We start from the raw sequence: 15,655 nt of genomic DNA, 5'->3' as shown, positions 1-15,655 counted from the left end.
TCTCTGTAAAGGTGGAAACAGATAAAAGCTGCCTTTGGACACTCTCCAGAAAGTACTCATTCAAAAGCACAGCTCTTAGTGAATCACAGATCAAGTTTCAACCAACTGGAAAATCCTGCAGCATCAGGAACAAGAAAATAAGGGGAGAAGAAAGGGAATATTTCATTCCATACAGCCTTCTCCCATGGCTTTCTCTCTCTCTCTTTTTTTTTTTTTTTTTCTTGAATCCATAGGAAAGCCATTCCTCATGTTATTCCCAAGGGAAACTGGGAGCATGATCTGTATATCTGCTCAATGCAGCCCTTCTCACACGGCGCAGCTACATAACTGCCTGAAGTAACTCAAAAATGAGATTTTAACTGGGAAGGGCCTGTACCATAAGGACACTTAAATATTCCAAAAACATTTAAAATTAAGCAAGGACACCAAAAGGATAGGGGTAAAAATGAAACTCGTCCAAAGAAGTCTTCTTCATAACTTCTGCTTATCTGCAAAGTATCAGAAGATCCTAGCTATATTTTACAGATTCTATGGCAAGGGCTGAAGGTAATATTCATCACTCTCTGCGACCTTTTATATGGACCTCATCAGCCTTCTCTAGAATGGGAATAAACCTGATTAATTGCAGGTATTTACTGCCAGTGAACTCAAGTAGCAATTTATATTCAGCAACCGCATCAGAGAAAAATATGGGTAACTGCAGCAGTGCATATGCTTGGTGATTTAAAGCACATGCAAATTTAAGTGAAGCTGTCTTCTATGGGCAAGTTATTGCCAGCATAACTTCTGGCATGACCAACTGATCATATGCAAGTTGCATAGGAGCAGATTAAAACTGGAAAGGACCACTGAGTCATTCTAATCACTGCCTCTTTCCATAGCAAAATCTTTTTCTACATTGGTATCTTGCTTTTTCTTTTCTTTTTTCTGAACATTTCTAGATGCTTCTCTCTCTTCTAAATCCTGGATTCCTCGATAAATGTTTGGATTCTTCCAGGTCTAACCTTTTAAACCTACTCCTTTCATTTCCCTCACCTATTGCTACTATCACCTGCAGCAATAAACACTGCTCTCACCTTCTCCTAACATCCTTTAACAAGGGCTACATAAATGAAAGACCTCTTACTATTTGTATATGGTTTTAGTCCCTTCATTATAAGTGAGCATTTTTAGATAATAAAGGGAGATCAAGCCTAATAGCATATGGAGAAATCCATGAGTGATTCTTTCTGGACTCCACTAAGATGCTTTATAATCATCTTTTTGTCCTATAGGAAATCTCATTGTTCTGTGCACCTGCCCGTATCTGACAGTGGCAAAACACTACAGCTAATCACTTACCTATCATCTGGCCTAGCTCTCTGGTGTTTTCTAACACTTGATCTCTATTCAGTGGGTTTCTCAGCATTTAGGCCATATAAAAAAAATCATGCGTGGCTTAGACTCATTTTATAGATGGAGATGTTGAGATAGACAGGCCTAGACTGGAATGAAAATGGAAGTTGGGCACCGTGATGCGCAGTAGCGCATTGCTCAAAGTGAAAAGTGCAGCGGGGTTCACAAGGCTGATGTACGTGTCACTGCTCCCTGTACGCTGAATGCAGACTTGGGCACCTCAGAAGAGAATTCGCAATACCATATGAGAGAACAGGAGTACTTCCTACATGACTGTAAGAATATGGGTGTATAGGAAGAAATGATCCTAGAGACCTTAAGAAGGAAAACAAATCACTAGATCTTTTTCTTGTGCTTAGGCCCTTATGGAGAAATTAAGAAGTTTGTTCTGAGCAAAAGTATTCCACTCCGACAGTAAAATAATTTTTAGATGTTATTACTGATACATTTCAAATGCTTTTCATGACTAGAGGTTAAGATGTGCATTACCCTAGGCTTAATATGGCTTTGTGCTTGTTCACTTTAATTCAGGAAAGCTGCTGAGAACAAGAATCATCAATGCTGTTGACAGGTAAACAAAAAGAAAGTTATACCTCTAGGGCTCAAAAATAGAAGCTAGCTAGCTAGCTAAAAAAGGAATAGACACTTCGGAGAGAACATTCCTATAAACACACATTATAACATAGCTGACAGTGCAAAATTAAGGAACAGTTAGAAATTTAGCTTAGTGAGTAGTTGGAAATAGCAACTGCATTTGTATAACTTAAGTCTGACCATAATTCAAAGTGATTCACATATCACTTATTTCATGTACTTGGTTAGCACAAAGCACTGTTGTGGTATCATAAATAGTATCTCATTCTTAAAAATGTTAAAGGTGTTCATCCTGCCAAGAAGTTTACTCTTACAGAGATCTCAGGTTTTACCCTAAATTTCTATTACTCCCAAGGCCTGGCTTCATTCATGCCTTTATACTAGTTGGAAATTTTACATCTCTGCATATGAAAGTTACTAAGAAATGACAGAGATGTGTAAACAAGTGTATCTTTGCCTGATTTAGTCACCTGAGCACATATAAATGTGGATTAAAGTTTCAATTTTTAACATAATAAACTGATGGGTTAAAGCTCTCAAGAAAGAAGAGACCTGGGTTCAGTTCCCTCCTCAGTCTGTAGGGATGCAAACTCGTATTTCCAGGTCAGCAGAATTACTCCAGTTAATGTTTAGGCCAGGTTGGGACATTCTTCATATTTAGACTATTATTAGGTTTTTGAAAAACCATGTGTCTGCTTTTAGTGTGGATGCTGCTACTGTCTGAAGAAAGGAAGGGAGAGCAGAGCAAAAGGGAAGAGCAAATGCTCCAGATTCTGTGGTTACAATGAAGCTTTGCATAGTACTCTTGGTGTCTCCTCATATATGCCTTTTACCAGAAAATGCAGTAATAATTTAACTCCTTTTAATATTTTTATTTTACTGAGGCAGAATGGGTGAGTACCAATCCAGAACTCTTAAGGGCCTGCATTGGAGTCGCTCCCCCTTCCAAATAAGAATCAAGCTAATTGTTCTTAACTCTGGATGAACTCATGCTGATAGGAAAACAAATTACTACGAATAAGTATTCTTTTGGTCCCAACATACAAAAACTCCTGCTACAGGTAATGTAAAATCTACACTCGATGGGTTTGGTTAAAAAAAAAAAAAGCCTGCCAGCAGCCCCTAAAAGTTGTGTTGCCACTAAATTCCGCAAAAGCTTATCTGCTTCAAGGTACAGATTTGATGAAAGTAGGTTCACATATGACATTTTACAGACCATTATAATCTCATTTGAAGAAGTCAACACTGAATGTCCAACTGACTGAAAAATTCATGGTGGAAATGAGATTCACATAGGAGTTACTTTGCTTTAGCAGTGGCATGTAGGAACTTCTGGAATGGATTACACCCATTTTATAATTCAGGACTGGAAGGCCGGGGAAAAGTCCTTCCTAATGCAGCTAAAACTAAAAGAATATGGTGACTCAAGCTGGAACTTGGCCAAAACATCCTGCTTAAAATCAGGATTCATGAGAATTGCCAGGTTTAATGATTCTGAAAGCTTCGGTCCTACTCAGTATTGCCAGCAATATGTCCCACTTGTAGTGGACTGGTTTTGCACCAGTTCAGACAGGGAAGTGGTTTGTAACAGGCTGTCAAGAGTTGCAGAGTGTGCATATTTACCATCCACTTACTGGTATATGTTGCATGCAATTACAACTTGGGACAGTAGAACTACGTTCATCTCACTGGTTTTTACAACAATAACAAAGCAGTTCTCCTTTATGCTGTTCACATGTAAGCTTGGTGGTAACAACAGACTCACTTCTTTGAAAAATAAGCACATGAGCAAGACTGAACTTTGCAGTCTTGTACTAAAAAGCTTTTGGAAGCAATGAAATTCTAAACATGACAATTAGGTTACTGGATGCCCTCTGGACCATTTTATTTTCTCTTCTGTCTCATTAGGGATAATGAGGAAAGTTCCAGAGGGTCTCTCAGGCACACATAGCAATTTGGTTAAAAGTATCTTAGCTGCCTTTCCCTAAACTTAATTAGCTGAGAACGAACCATCTTGAATGTGGACAGAAGTTATGCTTAGAGCTAACATGCAGCTAGTAGAGTACAGCTGTCGTAATAGCACAGACTAGGCACTGAGGAAGAGACTTGACCATTGTCATCACCTGTTGTTTCCCCCACTTTACCTCTCTGACAATCTAGTGCTAAAGCCAAGCCAGTGGGTAAGCATTTTTGTGGTGGTCTAACTATTTCACAATGATGTAAAAAACAGCTCAAGGTACAGAGCAAAACAGCCGCTGTTCTAATGAAAAATACTAGGCATAACCTTATAGACAGGTTGTTTTTTCAGGTAGGATCTGTCCTATTTACAGACCATCCCCTACACTCCAGGCACTGCTGAAGGGAAGTTTGCCCCCCCAAAAAGGCCAGGTCCAGGCTCCGACATTCAGAAGATAGAGGGGGTCTTTGTCTGTCTCAACCTCAGAAAGTGTTTTCAGCATCCTCCTCCAGACAAGTACAACGTTCTAAGAGAAAGAAAAGGACTAGTTGTCTTTGATTTCTTCAGAATGTAAAAGTAAAGGTTTATGAGCATCCAAAGTAAAGTTCACCTCTACCCACAATCTTCTCCGTTCGTAAGAACATCATTTGCTTTGCTACGGCTTCCTTGGTCATTCGCAGTGCCAGTCACATCACTGAAACACAGCTTCCTTGAAAGCAGAACAGAGTACCTCACAGGGTTCAGAAAGCAAACAAACAAACAAAAGTCAGCTTCAAGTGGCAACAGAAATCTTTGTTTAAACCATTCAGACATAATCCCCTATTCATTTGCAGTTTGCATTTTCCTTTACAGCCATAGTAAGTGTGCATGTGGGGAAACTTCTCTGCCAATCCATGAATACTTCATGGGCGCTCTATACAGGGGCAGATGACAAAGCAAGAAGTGGAAATCTGCTCCCTGGATTGTCCACTGTTGCAGCTCCATGGCATCTTTCTCTGCATCTGATCTCCAGATACTTGATTACTGAACCATCACATCACCCTTGCAGTATAGGTTAAGGATCATTCCCATTTTCCAGTTGGACAATAAAAGAAGGGTGGAAGTTAAGTGACTTTCCCCACAATTGCACAGCAGGTCAGAGGTGGAGGCAGAAACAGAATCAATCCTTAATCCAGGAGATGGACAATATTCCTTCTGATTAGAATATAGACATATTCTGAAAGATCATATTGGTAAATATATTAAAGGAAAATCATCCCCTTGTTAGTGACTCTTACTCCAGATTAGCATGATTCTGAATTAGGCTGTAATTGTGTTTTAAAGGGAAACACTTAACCTAAGTTATCTCCATGCTGTTAACATAATAAACAGACATTCTTACTTGTACCGAATTAGGCGAATAATCTTATTTTTCATGAAATCTGATGTATGTGGGTGAGAAGAATCTATGCAGAAACCATCACCCATGGCTATTTTTAGCACTTCTTCCACAAACACCTGGAAACTATTGATTTGCTTATTATCAGGCACCACCCAGAGTCTCTTTAAGTTCTGCCTAGTGTACTCCTCCTCTGGTAGACCTTCCACACTTGCAACCCAATCTAAGGTCAAATGGTTGGGATCTTGTAGATAGCTGGATATTGAAGAGAGATTTCCATTGAAACAATAGTAAAGTTTGGAACCTAGAAGCTTCAGGAACAGACATGATGTGGAAAAGATATGAGCACTGAACACTTCCATATTGGAGGAAGACAGACTGTAGATCTGGGGTGCTTCTCGAACGGTGAAGTGCACAGTCTGTGTCTTCTGATCAAGGGTGATGTTAAGCATGGCATTTTTCTCAGCTTTAGAAAGCTCCACCTCCTTCTCCTGTAAGGCCTCAATCAGTGGTTGAATTTGATAAAAATCTACCTCTCGTCGAAGTAAGCCCATTTCCTGAAAGTCTTCAGGGAGGTCCAAGTGGGAAGTTCTTAAGAAGTTCAGGATATAGCGGAAGATTTTGCCATCTCTGTCAATAAAGCAGTTGCCTTGGCTGTCCTTCTTGGTTGGCATCTTCCCACTAAACATGGCCCCCAACATGGAGTCTGGAAAGCTGGTCAGGGTGGACAGAGAGGTGGTATAGAGTTTTCCTCCAACATTGAGCGTGATAGGCTCTGACATGATGGAAAAGTCACGATGCTGGGACTAATTCTAAAAAAAAAAAAAAAAAGAAAAAAAGAAAAAAAAATCCAACACCACACATTTACTTGTTCAATAGCGTAAACTACAGGGGAAAAAGTCCTAAATACATAATGGTAATGTCATGACAATAATTCAACATAGAAAATAGAAATGGAGACATACTTTTGGAAGGCCAACAGACTTCCCACGCTGCTTTATCTGGTTCAGGTTAACTAGTGCTGGAAAGCATGAGTCTTCCAAAATGCTGCAATTACTGCTAACTGCAAAATCTGAACAGAAGAACTAGTGCTGACTTCAAAGCAAGAGTTGTATCCTGTGTCCTATATCCCTCATGAAAACAGAATTTAGAGGGAAAAGAAGGAGCAGACAAGAACCAGACACATCCCAGCATCTCTGTGGCCTCTGACTATATAACTAAAGCAGCAAAGCTCCTGCAGCAGTATCCCCTGACATAAACTTGTATGAAGCCATCCTACTAGGCAGCAGTGCTGCTGTGCCCATGACAGTCTGCAGTTCCATTCACTAAAAATCCTCCAGGCTTTCTACTTCCAATATGCTTTACCTGAGCAAAAATTTCCTAGTTAATTGGGGCTGCATCTTCAGTTGACATAGCTTCTGTGCAGCTCCTCTGCTGTCAGCTGAGACAAACTGAAGATGAGATTTGATGATGTTAAGCCATTCTAACTTCTCACTGTCTCTGAAAGGGACACATCTCTCTTCCCCCTCCACCATACATTCCTTCTCTCTTACATCAGCTCTAGCACTTTTCTGACCCCATGGTGAGACAGGTTAGGGAGCAGAACCATCAGTGTTCACTGTTTTCTATTTAGAGTACATTTCTGCTAGTTTAACTTCCTGGACCATCTTGGAACCAGATGATTGCCAGGGCTGGTGCAAGGGAAGAGGAGGGAGCTGTGATCCCCTTTTCATTTCAGATCGACTCAACCGTATTGAAAAGCTGTGCCCTCATTTATGCTAGCTGAGGTCCTGGAAATGAAGCTGAGGATCTCTGCTCAGTTTCACGTCCGTTTTTCAGTGTCTGCCAAATCCAAAACCATCAACAGCTCCCTCCCAGTTTTATTGTTTGAATCCTGCAGATACTGCTGAAAAGAATATTTCAAAATAAGCAGAAATCCCATCAGTGTTTGCTTGCAGAGGTAGGAGGATGCTCTTGCTGTAGTCACTGTGGTCATTCAACAGAAAGCAGCCAAACGGCTCCCTTAAGAGTAAACTTAAGTGCAGACATTTCAATAATTAGTCATGGAATAATCGTAGACACCATGACACCATTATTAGCTCTGGAGTCACAGCAAAATAGATAGAAAGAACATGACCTTGTACTGTAACATCAATTCTTTTATGGCTGCTGAAACCAGAATAATAGCGGTAATAGCACTCCTTCCATCCCTAGATCCTTAAGCATTTTGCAGACATTCAAAGGGCTCAAAATAGCCTTCTGAGAGAGGTGATTATGAACCTTGTTTCTCAGAACAGAAGACTAAGGCATGGAGAGCTTGACGCCTCTGTTCTCCAATCTTGGTGCCCATTCTTAGCTTATTATTTGAACTACCAAGTACTCAATTGCAAAGGGGCCATTGGCTACTCAGCACTTTAAGTACTCTAAAACAAATACACTTGTAGATAGCAAGCACATTTTGATATGAACAAGTTAACCACAGTTACAGGTCACAGGAACATTTGTATTTAATTTCTACTTGAAATCTAGCATTTCTCTATTCTTTAGCCTTCTTTAGCCTCTAACACACAGCGTATATGCCATTGCACAAAAATTAATGGAAAGAATCAGATTTCTAAATCCACAGTGTGAATCCCTTACTCCCATTTATTCAATAAAATTGACAAATAAGGTCACATATGTACACCAATACACTCCTCCTCCATCCCAGCTGAAGACCATTCTTGTTACTAACTTTTGCCAAATACAGCCTGAAAAAAAGAGCTATTTATTTTAGTGTTAAACAGCACTCAGTACTGTGGAGCATATTTCTTGTATCTCACTCAGCGTATTTCTTCCTCTTGAAGACTTACACACAATTTATAGAGAAAAAAAGCTACTTGAAACAAATCATATGCAGGCTTGGCCTGGTCTAATTCTGTAGTACAAGTGACTGTCATGTTTTTTTCCCCCTAAGGGCTTGTAATATGTCTGTAAAAGAGTTACTGCAAACACAACCTGACATTCACAAAAACAGCCCCAAAATGGATTTTTTTTTTAAAGTCTAATCAAAGTTCAAAAGTGTTCCCCAAAGCACACTGCAAATAAAGCAGATTGTAGAACTAGGACTGACAGTGACCCCAAAAGGCATATTCATAATTTCCCTTCACTGCTACCACTCAGTCTGCTCTAAACAGCCCCAATTCTTCTATTCTTTCCTCGTAAGTCATGTTTGCAGATGTCTGATTGTATTTGAGACCAAGCTTGATCATCTGCGCCAATGGGGTAGTTTTCTCATGTCCTCTGCCAGTCAGCCAGCTGCAGAGTGACATGTTTGACATGTTTCCCTCACTTTGCATGTGGCAGCCTTCACTTGCTGTAGCCCGTTGTCAGGAGTCATGACCTAAAGACCACTGGATGGTTCATAGGTTCAGTGACAAGACATAGACTTTCGTGTCAAAATCAACATCTACCCTAGGTTTATTCTGATTTGAGAACTTGCTGCCTATGTAAGTTCAATGAGAAACAGATGACTCGGTCCAATTTGAATGGACGACGTTAAAAAGAAAAATCTCATAACTGGATTCTTTATCAGTAGTCTCAAAAGGGATGCTGCCAACAAAATAAGGCAGTAATATGAGCTCTTCTAAATCAAAGATAATGTCTATGTTGCCAGCAACAGCATCAGGAATTTGATCAGACTTTAACTGTGCTAACTCCAGCACTGAAAGAGTTCTGGGTGGACCAGCCACGGCTCGGCACCGACAGTGTGCCCCAGACTCTCAGGCGGGTTCTGCTCTCCTCTCCCACGTCCAAGCCTGCGCTGCTCACACACGTGCTCACACACGTGCTCACACATGTTCCTTCGAAGTTCTGCTTACGGCCGTGCAGCTGACCCATGAAAGCTGGATTTCAGTCTTTCGGGACATCAAGTTGCTTTTATTTTGTACGTCCCCACACCCCCCGTACTGCATTCACTTTGAATTAAACAGTTCACGATGTAAACATCTGGTGATGCCCTGTCCATAGATAAAGTTGCAGGATGACTGCTGTGCAGATGCCATTCATAAAATGGAATGAACATACGAGGAGCTAAACGTCTGCTTTTGCTTAACTCATTTTGCTAGTTACAGTTTTATATCTTCGCAGCACGGTACAGACAAGATAGATTGGATAGTCTGGCATCTTTTGAAATACCCAAAACCAGCACAGATGGGCACGCATACTTAAGTTGGATACATCACAGATTTGGACTTAATGCACTGAGCAACCAATGTATTTGATTCTAGCCAAGGAGTGAATGGCAATCTTTGCTGCTTTTTCCTCCTAAATGTTAACTCAAAGGCAGATGAAATGAATGGCCAGTGTGCTCATAAAACCAGCATTTGCTGCCTCTACCCTAGTTTATGAGGACCAAGTACTTCCTTAACGAACAGAAAGGCTTCCCAAGAATGCAGTACAAGAGGTAACTTCAGTTTAGTGGTATTTACACAAGAATGAGGTAAGACAGCATCTGATCTTGGACATGGGTGGCTATAACTTGCAGTCAAAGCACTAAAGACAAGTACAAATTGGGTTATGGTTCCTGGAAGCAGGAAATTACAGTAAAGCATTTTGTGTAGCTGCTGCCAAAGTTGTGCTTAAAATTCATTCAAATCAGATCAGCTAGAAATCTAACTGAGAGCTGAAGATGCAAATTTAGCTGAAGAACACAAGCTGTATTATGTGCTATTAGAGTGATTTGTATTTAAATATACTTTTCTTTAAAACAAATTTTAAATTAAGGAAAAAAGTCAACGGTTAATTTATAGTCATGATCTTTCAAAATAAATTATTAAATAGAATACAGTCATTAAAATTGTTTTATACAATATGATGTATTATGCAATAGTTATAAAAATATTATAAGTAGTTATATATAGTAATATATTATAAAATATTTGAATTGAAAGAAATGAGCAGTGTTTTACATTGCAGCTTTTGGAAAAGTTAAGCTACTGAATGCTAGAGGCTGCTATCTGAGCATTTGCACAAGACAAGGTTTGTAAATTTTAAATTAGCTTTTACTAACAGGAGTATCTTCAGCAAGTGCAAAGGTAACATTTCTGTAATGTCCTTCTATTCGGCTACCTTAGCCCATCAAATAATTGGGTCAAACTGGAAGAGAGACTGAGTTGAAATAGCAGGAAGGTATGAAACAGTGTGCGAAGGGGCAAAATCTGCCTGTTTTCGCTTAATCAAAGTCTTCATGTTTATCAGCTCATTTCCTTCATTACAGAAAATACTTCCTTTGATTAATAATTTTAAATGTAAAACATCTTTGGATAAGCTTATTTCCCCTCTTATGCATTCATCACATTTAAGAGAGCTTTAATTAGCTAATAAATAAAATTCCACATACATAATTTAACTGAGTTTTTGTCCAACTTGGGAGAAAATACCACTATACAAATAATCATCTAAAAAAGCAACATTCATGATTTGCTAACATAAGTAAAATGTAAAAAAGCAGAATAAATATTGCTAAGTATTTAACCACTTGGGAAAGTGTACAGCTGTAGTGCATCCTAGTCAAAAATGGAGTTTGAGGTAAAGTCTGCAAGTTACAAACATGTTTTTGCAGCTTCCAAAGAAATGGATATTTCCTTCAGAAAACATACCTACCTACCTACCTATAGATATATATATATATATAAAGCACATGAAAAAACAATTTAAAAAAATCAGTTGTTGCTTATTTAGATTAAAATTGATAATTTAGATCATTCCAGGTAAAAATACTCTACCCTGAAACAACAAATTTATGAAATACCAAACAGATGTGCTAAGCTTAGCTCTGTTTAGCAGTCTCACTGAAGATAGGAAGAAAGCTGTCTCTTCATTAACAAAATACACATAATACTGCTTTAAGCAGGAGCTATAAATACCAGTAGGGGTAGAGAAAATGTGCAAAGGATACTAAACAGACCAGGAAACAACATGAAGCTTTTTGTTTGGGAAAATGTGTATCAGTATCTTGATTTCCCTGACAAGTAAACCCAAATGCAAATAATGACTAGGAGTGAGAAAATAAAAACAACACAGGAACTAAAGCAGCAGTAACTGATTAAAAACACAGATTTAACTTTATAAGTGTCAGGGAAGGAAAACGAGCCAACTGCTTGGGAGTTCAGAGGCGACACTAGGGTTAACACGCTGATCATGCTGTCATTCAGAGACTCTCATTAATGAATCAATTAAAGCAAACTAATAGAGAGACGTGATTTGGTAGAAGTGGATCATGATGAGCTGTTAAAAGCAGGGTTCCCAAAGAGTAGCCCACAGGCTGCTGATGGCCTTTGCAACCTTTACATGTGACCTACAAAAAAGCTTTTAAAATTGTAGCATTCCCTGACAGAACCAGCTAATGGATGCTTCGACGGCTGTAGCATCTTTTCCTGCCTCTCTGGTACCAAGGTTGTCCTTGGTGTCGAGCTTTCAGCCTCTCAAATCCAGAAGCAGCTGAACGCAATGGATTTGTCATGCACTTGGAGCCTGGAGAGCTCTGCAACCATGCTCCCCTACCCAGAACTACAGCAAGATGTAGTAATACACGGTCAGCTACACGATCATTTTTCCTGTTTTGATTTTGTACATAAGGTACTGTATTGCAGATTAATTTAGTAATATAGCCTTCAATATTCCACCAACAAAACATCCCTCCACCACTGAAACTTTGGAAACCTGCATTTAAAACAGTCAGCTTAGTTAAGAAATAGTTGAGGAGTAACAATAGACTGCAAAATATATATACAGCAAAATAAGAGATGAATTATTTAGGCTGGCACATTGAAGAATGCCTAAGTGGCAATAAAATTAAAGCAAGACAGGGAATATTTATGATAAGCATCAGGAAGAAGAGCCAGACTAAAATCTATCTGGCTTTTGAGTATTGCCCAAGAGAACTGGTGAGAGCGACATCAGTTGGATAAATGTTAAAAGAGGCCAATCAGGTAATGCATTATAGGAAATAACTTCTGCCGTGGTAGGGGACAGATTGATTTCAGCCAGAGAAAAGGTATGAAAAAAAAAAAAAATCCTCGGCACCTCTTCATTGGCAGCTGGAGACTTTAAATATGGTTCTACAGGAAAACAGTTTTTCCAATTACTGGGCTCCAGTCTCTTTCATTAGAGTACATTAATGTCAAGTGCATAATCAGCTAAAGACATTTCCTTCTGCCGAACACTTGTTCTGTCTTCAACTTTGTTCCAAATTCCCCGCACTTAGCAGGTATCACTTTGCTCCACTATGTCTTACTAAAACAGAACAGTTCATTTTGAGGTAAAAAATCCATTTTCCACGAAATACCCAGGTGCTAAGAAAACCATCCGTAACTTGTGCAATCTACCTCTGGACACGTGCAGTGGTACCAGCCCCTGGAAAACACGTTGACTTCACCTCTAGACTAATTTTGTGTCTTGTGCCTTTTCAAGATGATTTCTCAAAAGAAATCGAGACAGGCAGCTATGAATTTGTGCCCCACTTACTTAAGTAACTTGTAGTTACCAGAACTACAAACAGCCCCAAGACAGTTCTGGGTAGTCTGAAGTCCCCTAGGCTGTGACAGGTAGGGGAAACAAAACAAACAAAAAAACACAGGGAAAAGCAGAAACAAAGTAAATAGTTTTTAGAAAAGAAACATAAAAACCACCACTTACCTAGCCGAAGCCAGAGAAGCCGAAGCCAGTGGATATCAAGTCAGAGCTGAGTTTAAGGAAGGATTTGAGACAAGATCTGTAGCAACAAGGTGCTTAAATCTTGGTGTGCAGCTGATCCAGATTTACTTACCTAAGTTGATCCTCAAGTCTGAAAGATTAAACATTCATGATACGGTTTCCCTACGCTATGTGCTTATTTATACTAATTTTACCGAGGAGAACTCGGTGTTTTCCCATGGCTGCAGGGCAGAAATTGATCCCACCTAATTTTGGACACTTGGCTGAGGCAACCCAAGATCCTGAGGGTCCATGTGGCACCCACGCAGAGACAGGGTGGCACTTGCAGAGGGCCCTTCAGATCTTAGGCGGGCTAAATCAACCTCCGGAGGTGATTCCCTCCAGTAAGTCTAGTACAGCACTTCAGTCAGAGCCTTAAAATTCAGTAGGGTGAACCCGAGCGTGGCGCGTGTGCCAAAAGCAATATATCCCGAAAGGCAGAGGCCTGGGGCTAGCAGCTAGCTTGGCTTCAGGACTGCTGTTGCGCAACGGGAATTTTCCAGCCCGCGTTTCGCGAAGGCCACTCGCCTCCCTCCTTACTCGGCTGATGCAGAACCGATTTCTGGCCCAGCCGGGGACACCCCGGGTTCGGGGAAGCGCAGGAGGGGACTCAAACTCCCAGCAGGCGCGAGACAGGAAACGGCAGCCGGCCTTTTCCTTCGGCTCTCGGGCAGGGATGCGAGATCTCTGGGAGCGATGCGAGAGCGGCCAACAGCACAGCGACGCGTGCTGTCCCCTGCAGCGCTCCGGAGGACGGTTAGCTATCTGCTAGCTACTTGGATTTTGTTTTCTAACGTTGGCTCCACTGGAGACGGAAATAGCCGGCGAGAGCCCAACAGCAGCAAAGCGTGCACCCGAGCTTCCCGGCGCCCGCGCCTTCTGGCAGGGAGAGACGCTGCTCTTCGAGATGCTCGGGGAACAGGACGCAGGAGACACCTCCGATCCAAGGCTGCTCGCGGCGTGGCGAGGAAGGGCGGCGCGCCTTCGCCCGCCACGCGGCAGCTCGCGCGCGCGGACAGGCCCGTGCCGCTCGCTCGAGGACGGCGCTGAAGGCGGCGGGTCGAACGCGCGCGCGGCGCTTGGCGCGTGCCGAATTCAAGCATTTCTGGGCGAAGACGGCGGTAGGGAGGCAGGGGAAGGGCACCACACGGCTGCCGCCCGGTTAGGAAGGGGTAAAGCAGCAGGGTAAAACAGAGGTCGGGTTCGTGCGGAGAGAAGAGGAGCGAAAGCGCCGGTGGAAGCAGAAAGGAGGCTTCGCCCTGCGGAGCGGGAGCGGACGAGGCGCGGGGGAGAGGCGCGGGCCGCAGCAGGCCGCCCGCAAAGGCGCTGCGGCTGGCGTGGGCCCCGGGATTGCCAGCGCCCCGGGATTGCCAGCGCCCCAGCCCCCGGGTATTCCCGCCCGCCCCCGGCGTCCCTGCCGGGGGATGCGCTTCCCCGACGCACTCGTGCTGCTGCCCGGCGGGGAGGGGAGGGGGGGGGATACGCACCGGGGTGCAGCTGCACGGCAGCAAAACACCACCAAAACACCACCAAAAAAAAAGCAAAAAAAAAAAAAACAAAAAAAAAAAACACCCTTAGAAACCGCGCCGAGGAGGTGGATTAACCCCCCCGACCCGCGGCCGGTGCCCGACGCCCCGCAGCACCCACCTCGGCCCGTGCCGTGCCCGGCGCCGCGGAGGGGCGGTGCTGCGGTGTGGGGGGGGGGAGCGGGCGCGACGCGCGGCTCCCTGGGAGTTGTAGTTCGCCCCTTCCTCCCCCGCGCGCGGCCCTGGCGGCGGCCGCCGCCCCGCCCGCAGCCCGTCGGACTACAGCTCCCAGGCGGCCCCGCGCGCCGCCGCCGCCGCCTTAAAGCCGCCGCCGCGCCGGGCACCGCGCGTCGGCCAGCGCGGCTCGGCGCGACCCGGCCCGGCCCGCGGCGGCAGGTAACAGCGGGGCAGCCGGGGTGGGGTGGGGTGGGGTGGGGTGGGGTGGCTCGAGGGAGGGGTGCTCAGGGATTGGGATGCGGGACGGATGGGGATGCTTGAGGGAGGGATGCTCGGGAATGGAGATGCGGATGCCGGGGGGGATGCTCGGGGAGGGGGATGCAGGAGGGATGCTCAGGTGCTGGGGTGCAGGCAGGCTACTTCCAGGGAGGGATGCTGGAGGGGTACTCGATGGTTGGGGATCAGGATCTAGGAGGGATGCTTAGGGGTCGCGATGCAGGGGGGAAGCCTCCAGGGAGGGATGCAGGGGGGATGCTCAGTGGTCAGGGTACTCATGAATGGGGGTGTGGGAGGGATGCGTGGGGGCTGGGGTGCTCAGGGGTGGGATGCAGGAGGGATGCTCAGGGCTTGCAATGCAGGAGGGATGCTTGGGGGAGGGCTGCAGGCAGGATGCTTGCAGGGAGAGGTGTGGGAGGGATGCTCAGGAGTTGAGCTTGTTGGGGCTCAGGATCCAGGAGGGGTGCTTGGAGGGTTGGGATGCAGGAGGGATGCTTGGGGGTCAGGGTGCTTGGGGATGGGGATGCGAGAGGGATGTTTGGGGGTGGGATGCAGGCAGGATGCTTGGAGGGAGGGGTGCAGGAGGGGGCTTGAGGTAAGAGATATTCTGAGGGGTGA

At 43.6% G+C, this 15,655-nt stretch overlaps 2 protein-coding genes across 3 annotated transcripts in view; one reads left to right on the top strand and one right to left on the bottom strand.

Moving 5' to 3' along the window:
• Positions 1–4,717: 4,717 nt before the first annotated feature.
• On the bottom strand, positions 4,718–14,751 carry KCTD21 (potassium channel tetramerization domain containing 21). Of its 2 annotated transcripts, XM_062567400.1 has the most exons (3): positions 14,706–14,751; positions 13,002–13,149; positions 4,718–6,136 (listed from the first exon to the last, which is right to left on the bottom strand). In XM_062567400.1, exon 3 carries the CDS (start codon positions 6,104–6,106, stop codon positions 5,324–5,326), a length of 783 nt encoding a protein of 260 aa, XP_062423384.1. In that variant the 5' UTR covers positions 6,107–6,136; positions 13,002–13,149; positions 14,706–14,751; the 3' UTR covers positions 4,718–5,323. The 2 variants fall into 2 exon arrangements, with proteins under 2 accessions (XP_062423384.1, XP_062423385.1); XM_062567401.1 differs by lacking the exon at positions 13,002–13,149 and having other exon boundaries at positions 14,706–14,729.
• A 179-nt stretch (positions 14,752–14,930) lies between these two features.
• USP35 (ubiquitin specific peptidase 35) overlaps positions 14,931–15,655 on the top strand; it is a 35,396-nt gene continuing 34,671 nt past the window's right edge. The window contains exon 1 of the mRNA XM_062578126.1: positions 14,931–14,980. The gene's annotated coding sequence lies outside the window, so the exon portion shown is untranslated. The remainder of the gene's footprint in view (positions 14,981–15,655) is intronic.

This window comes from Rhea pennata, chromosome 1 (genome assembly GCF_028389875.1).
Source record: "Rhea pennata isolate bPtePen1 chromosome 1, bPtePen1.pri, whole genome shotgun sequence".
Taxonomy (NCBI): Eukaryota; Metazoa; Chordata; class Aves; order Rheiformes; family Rheidae; genus Rhea; species Rhea pennata.
This window is presented reverse-complemented; position numbering and strand designations above follow the sequence as displayed.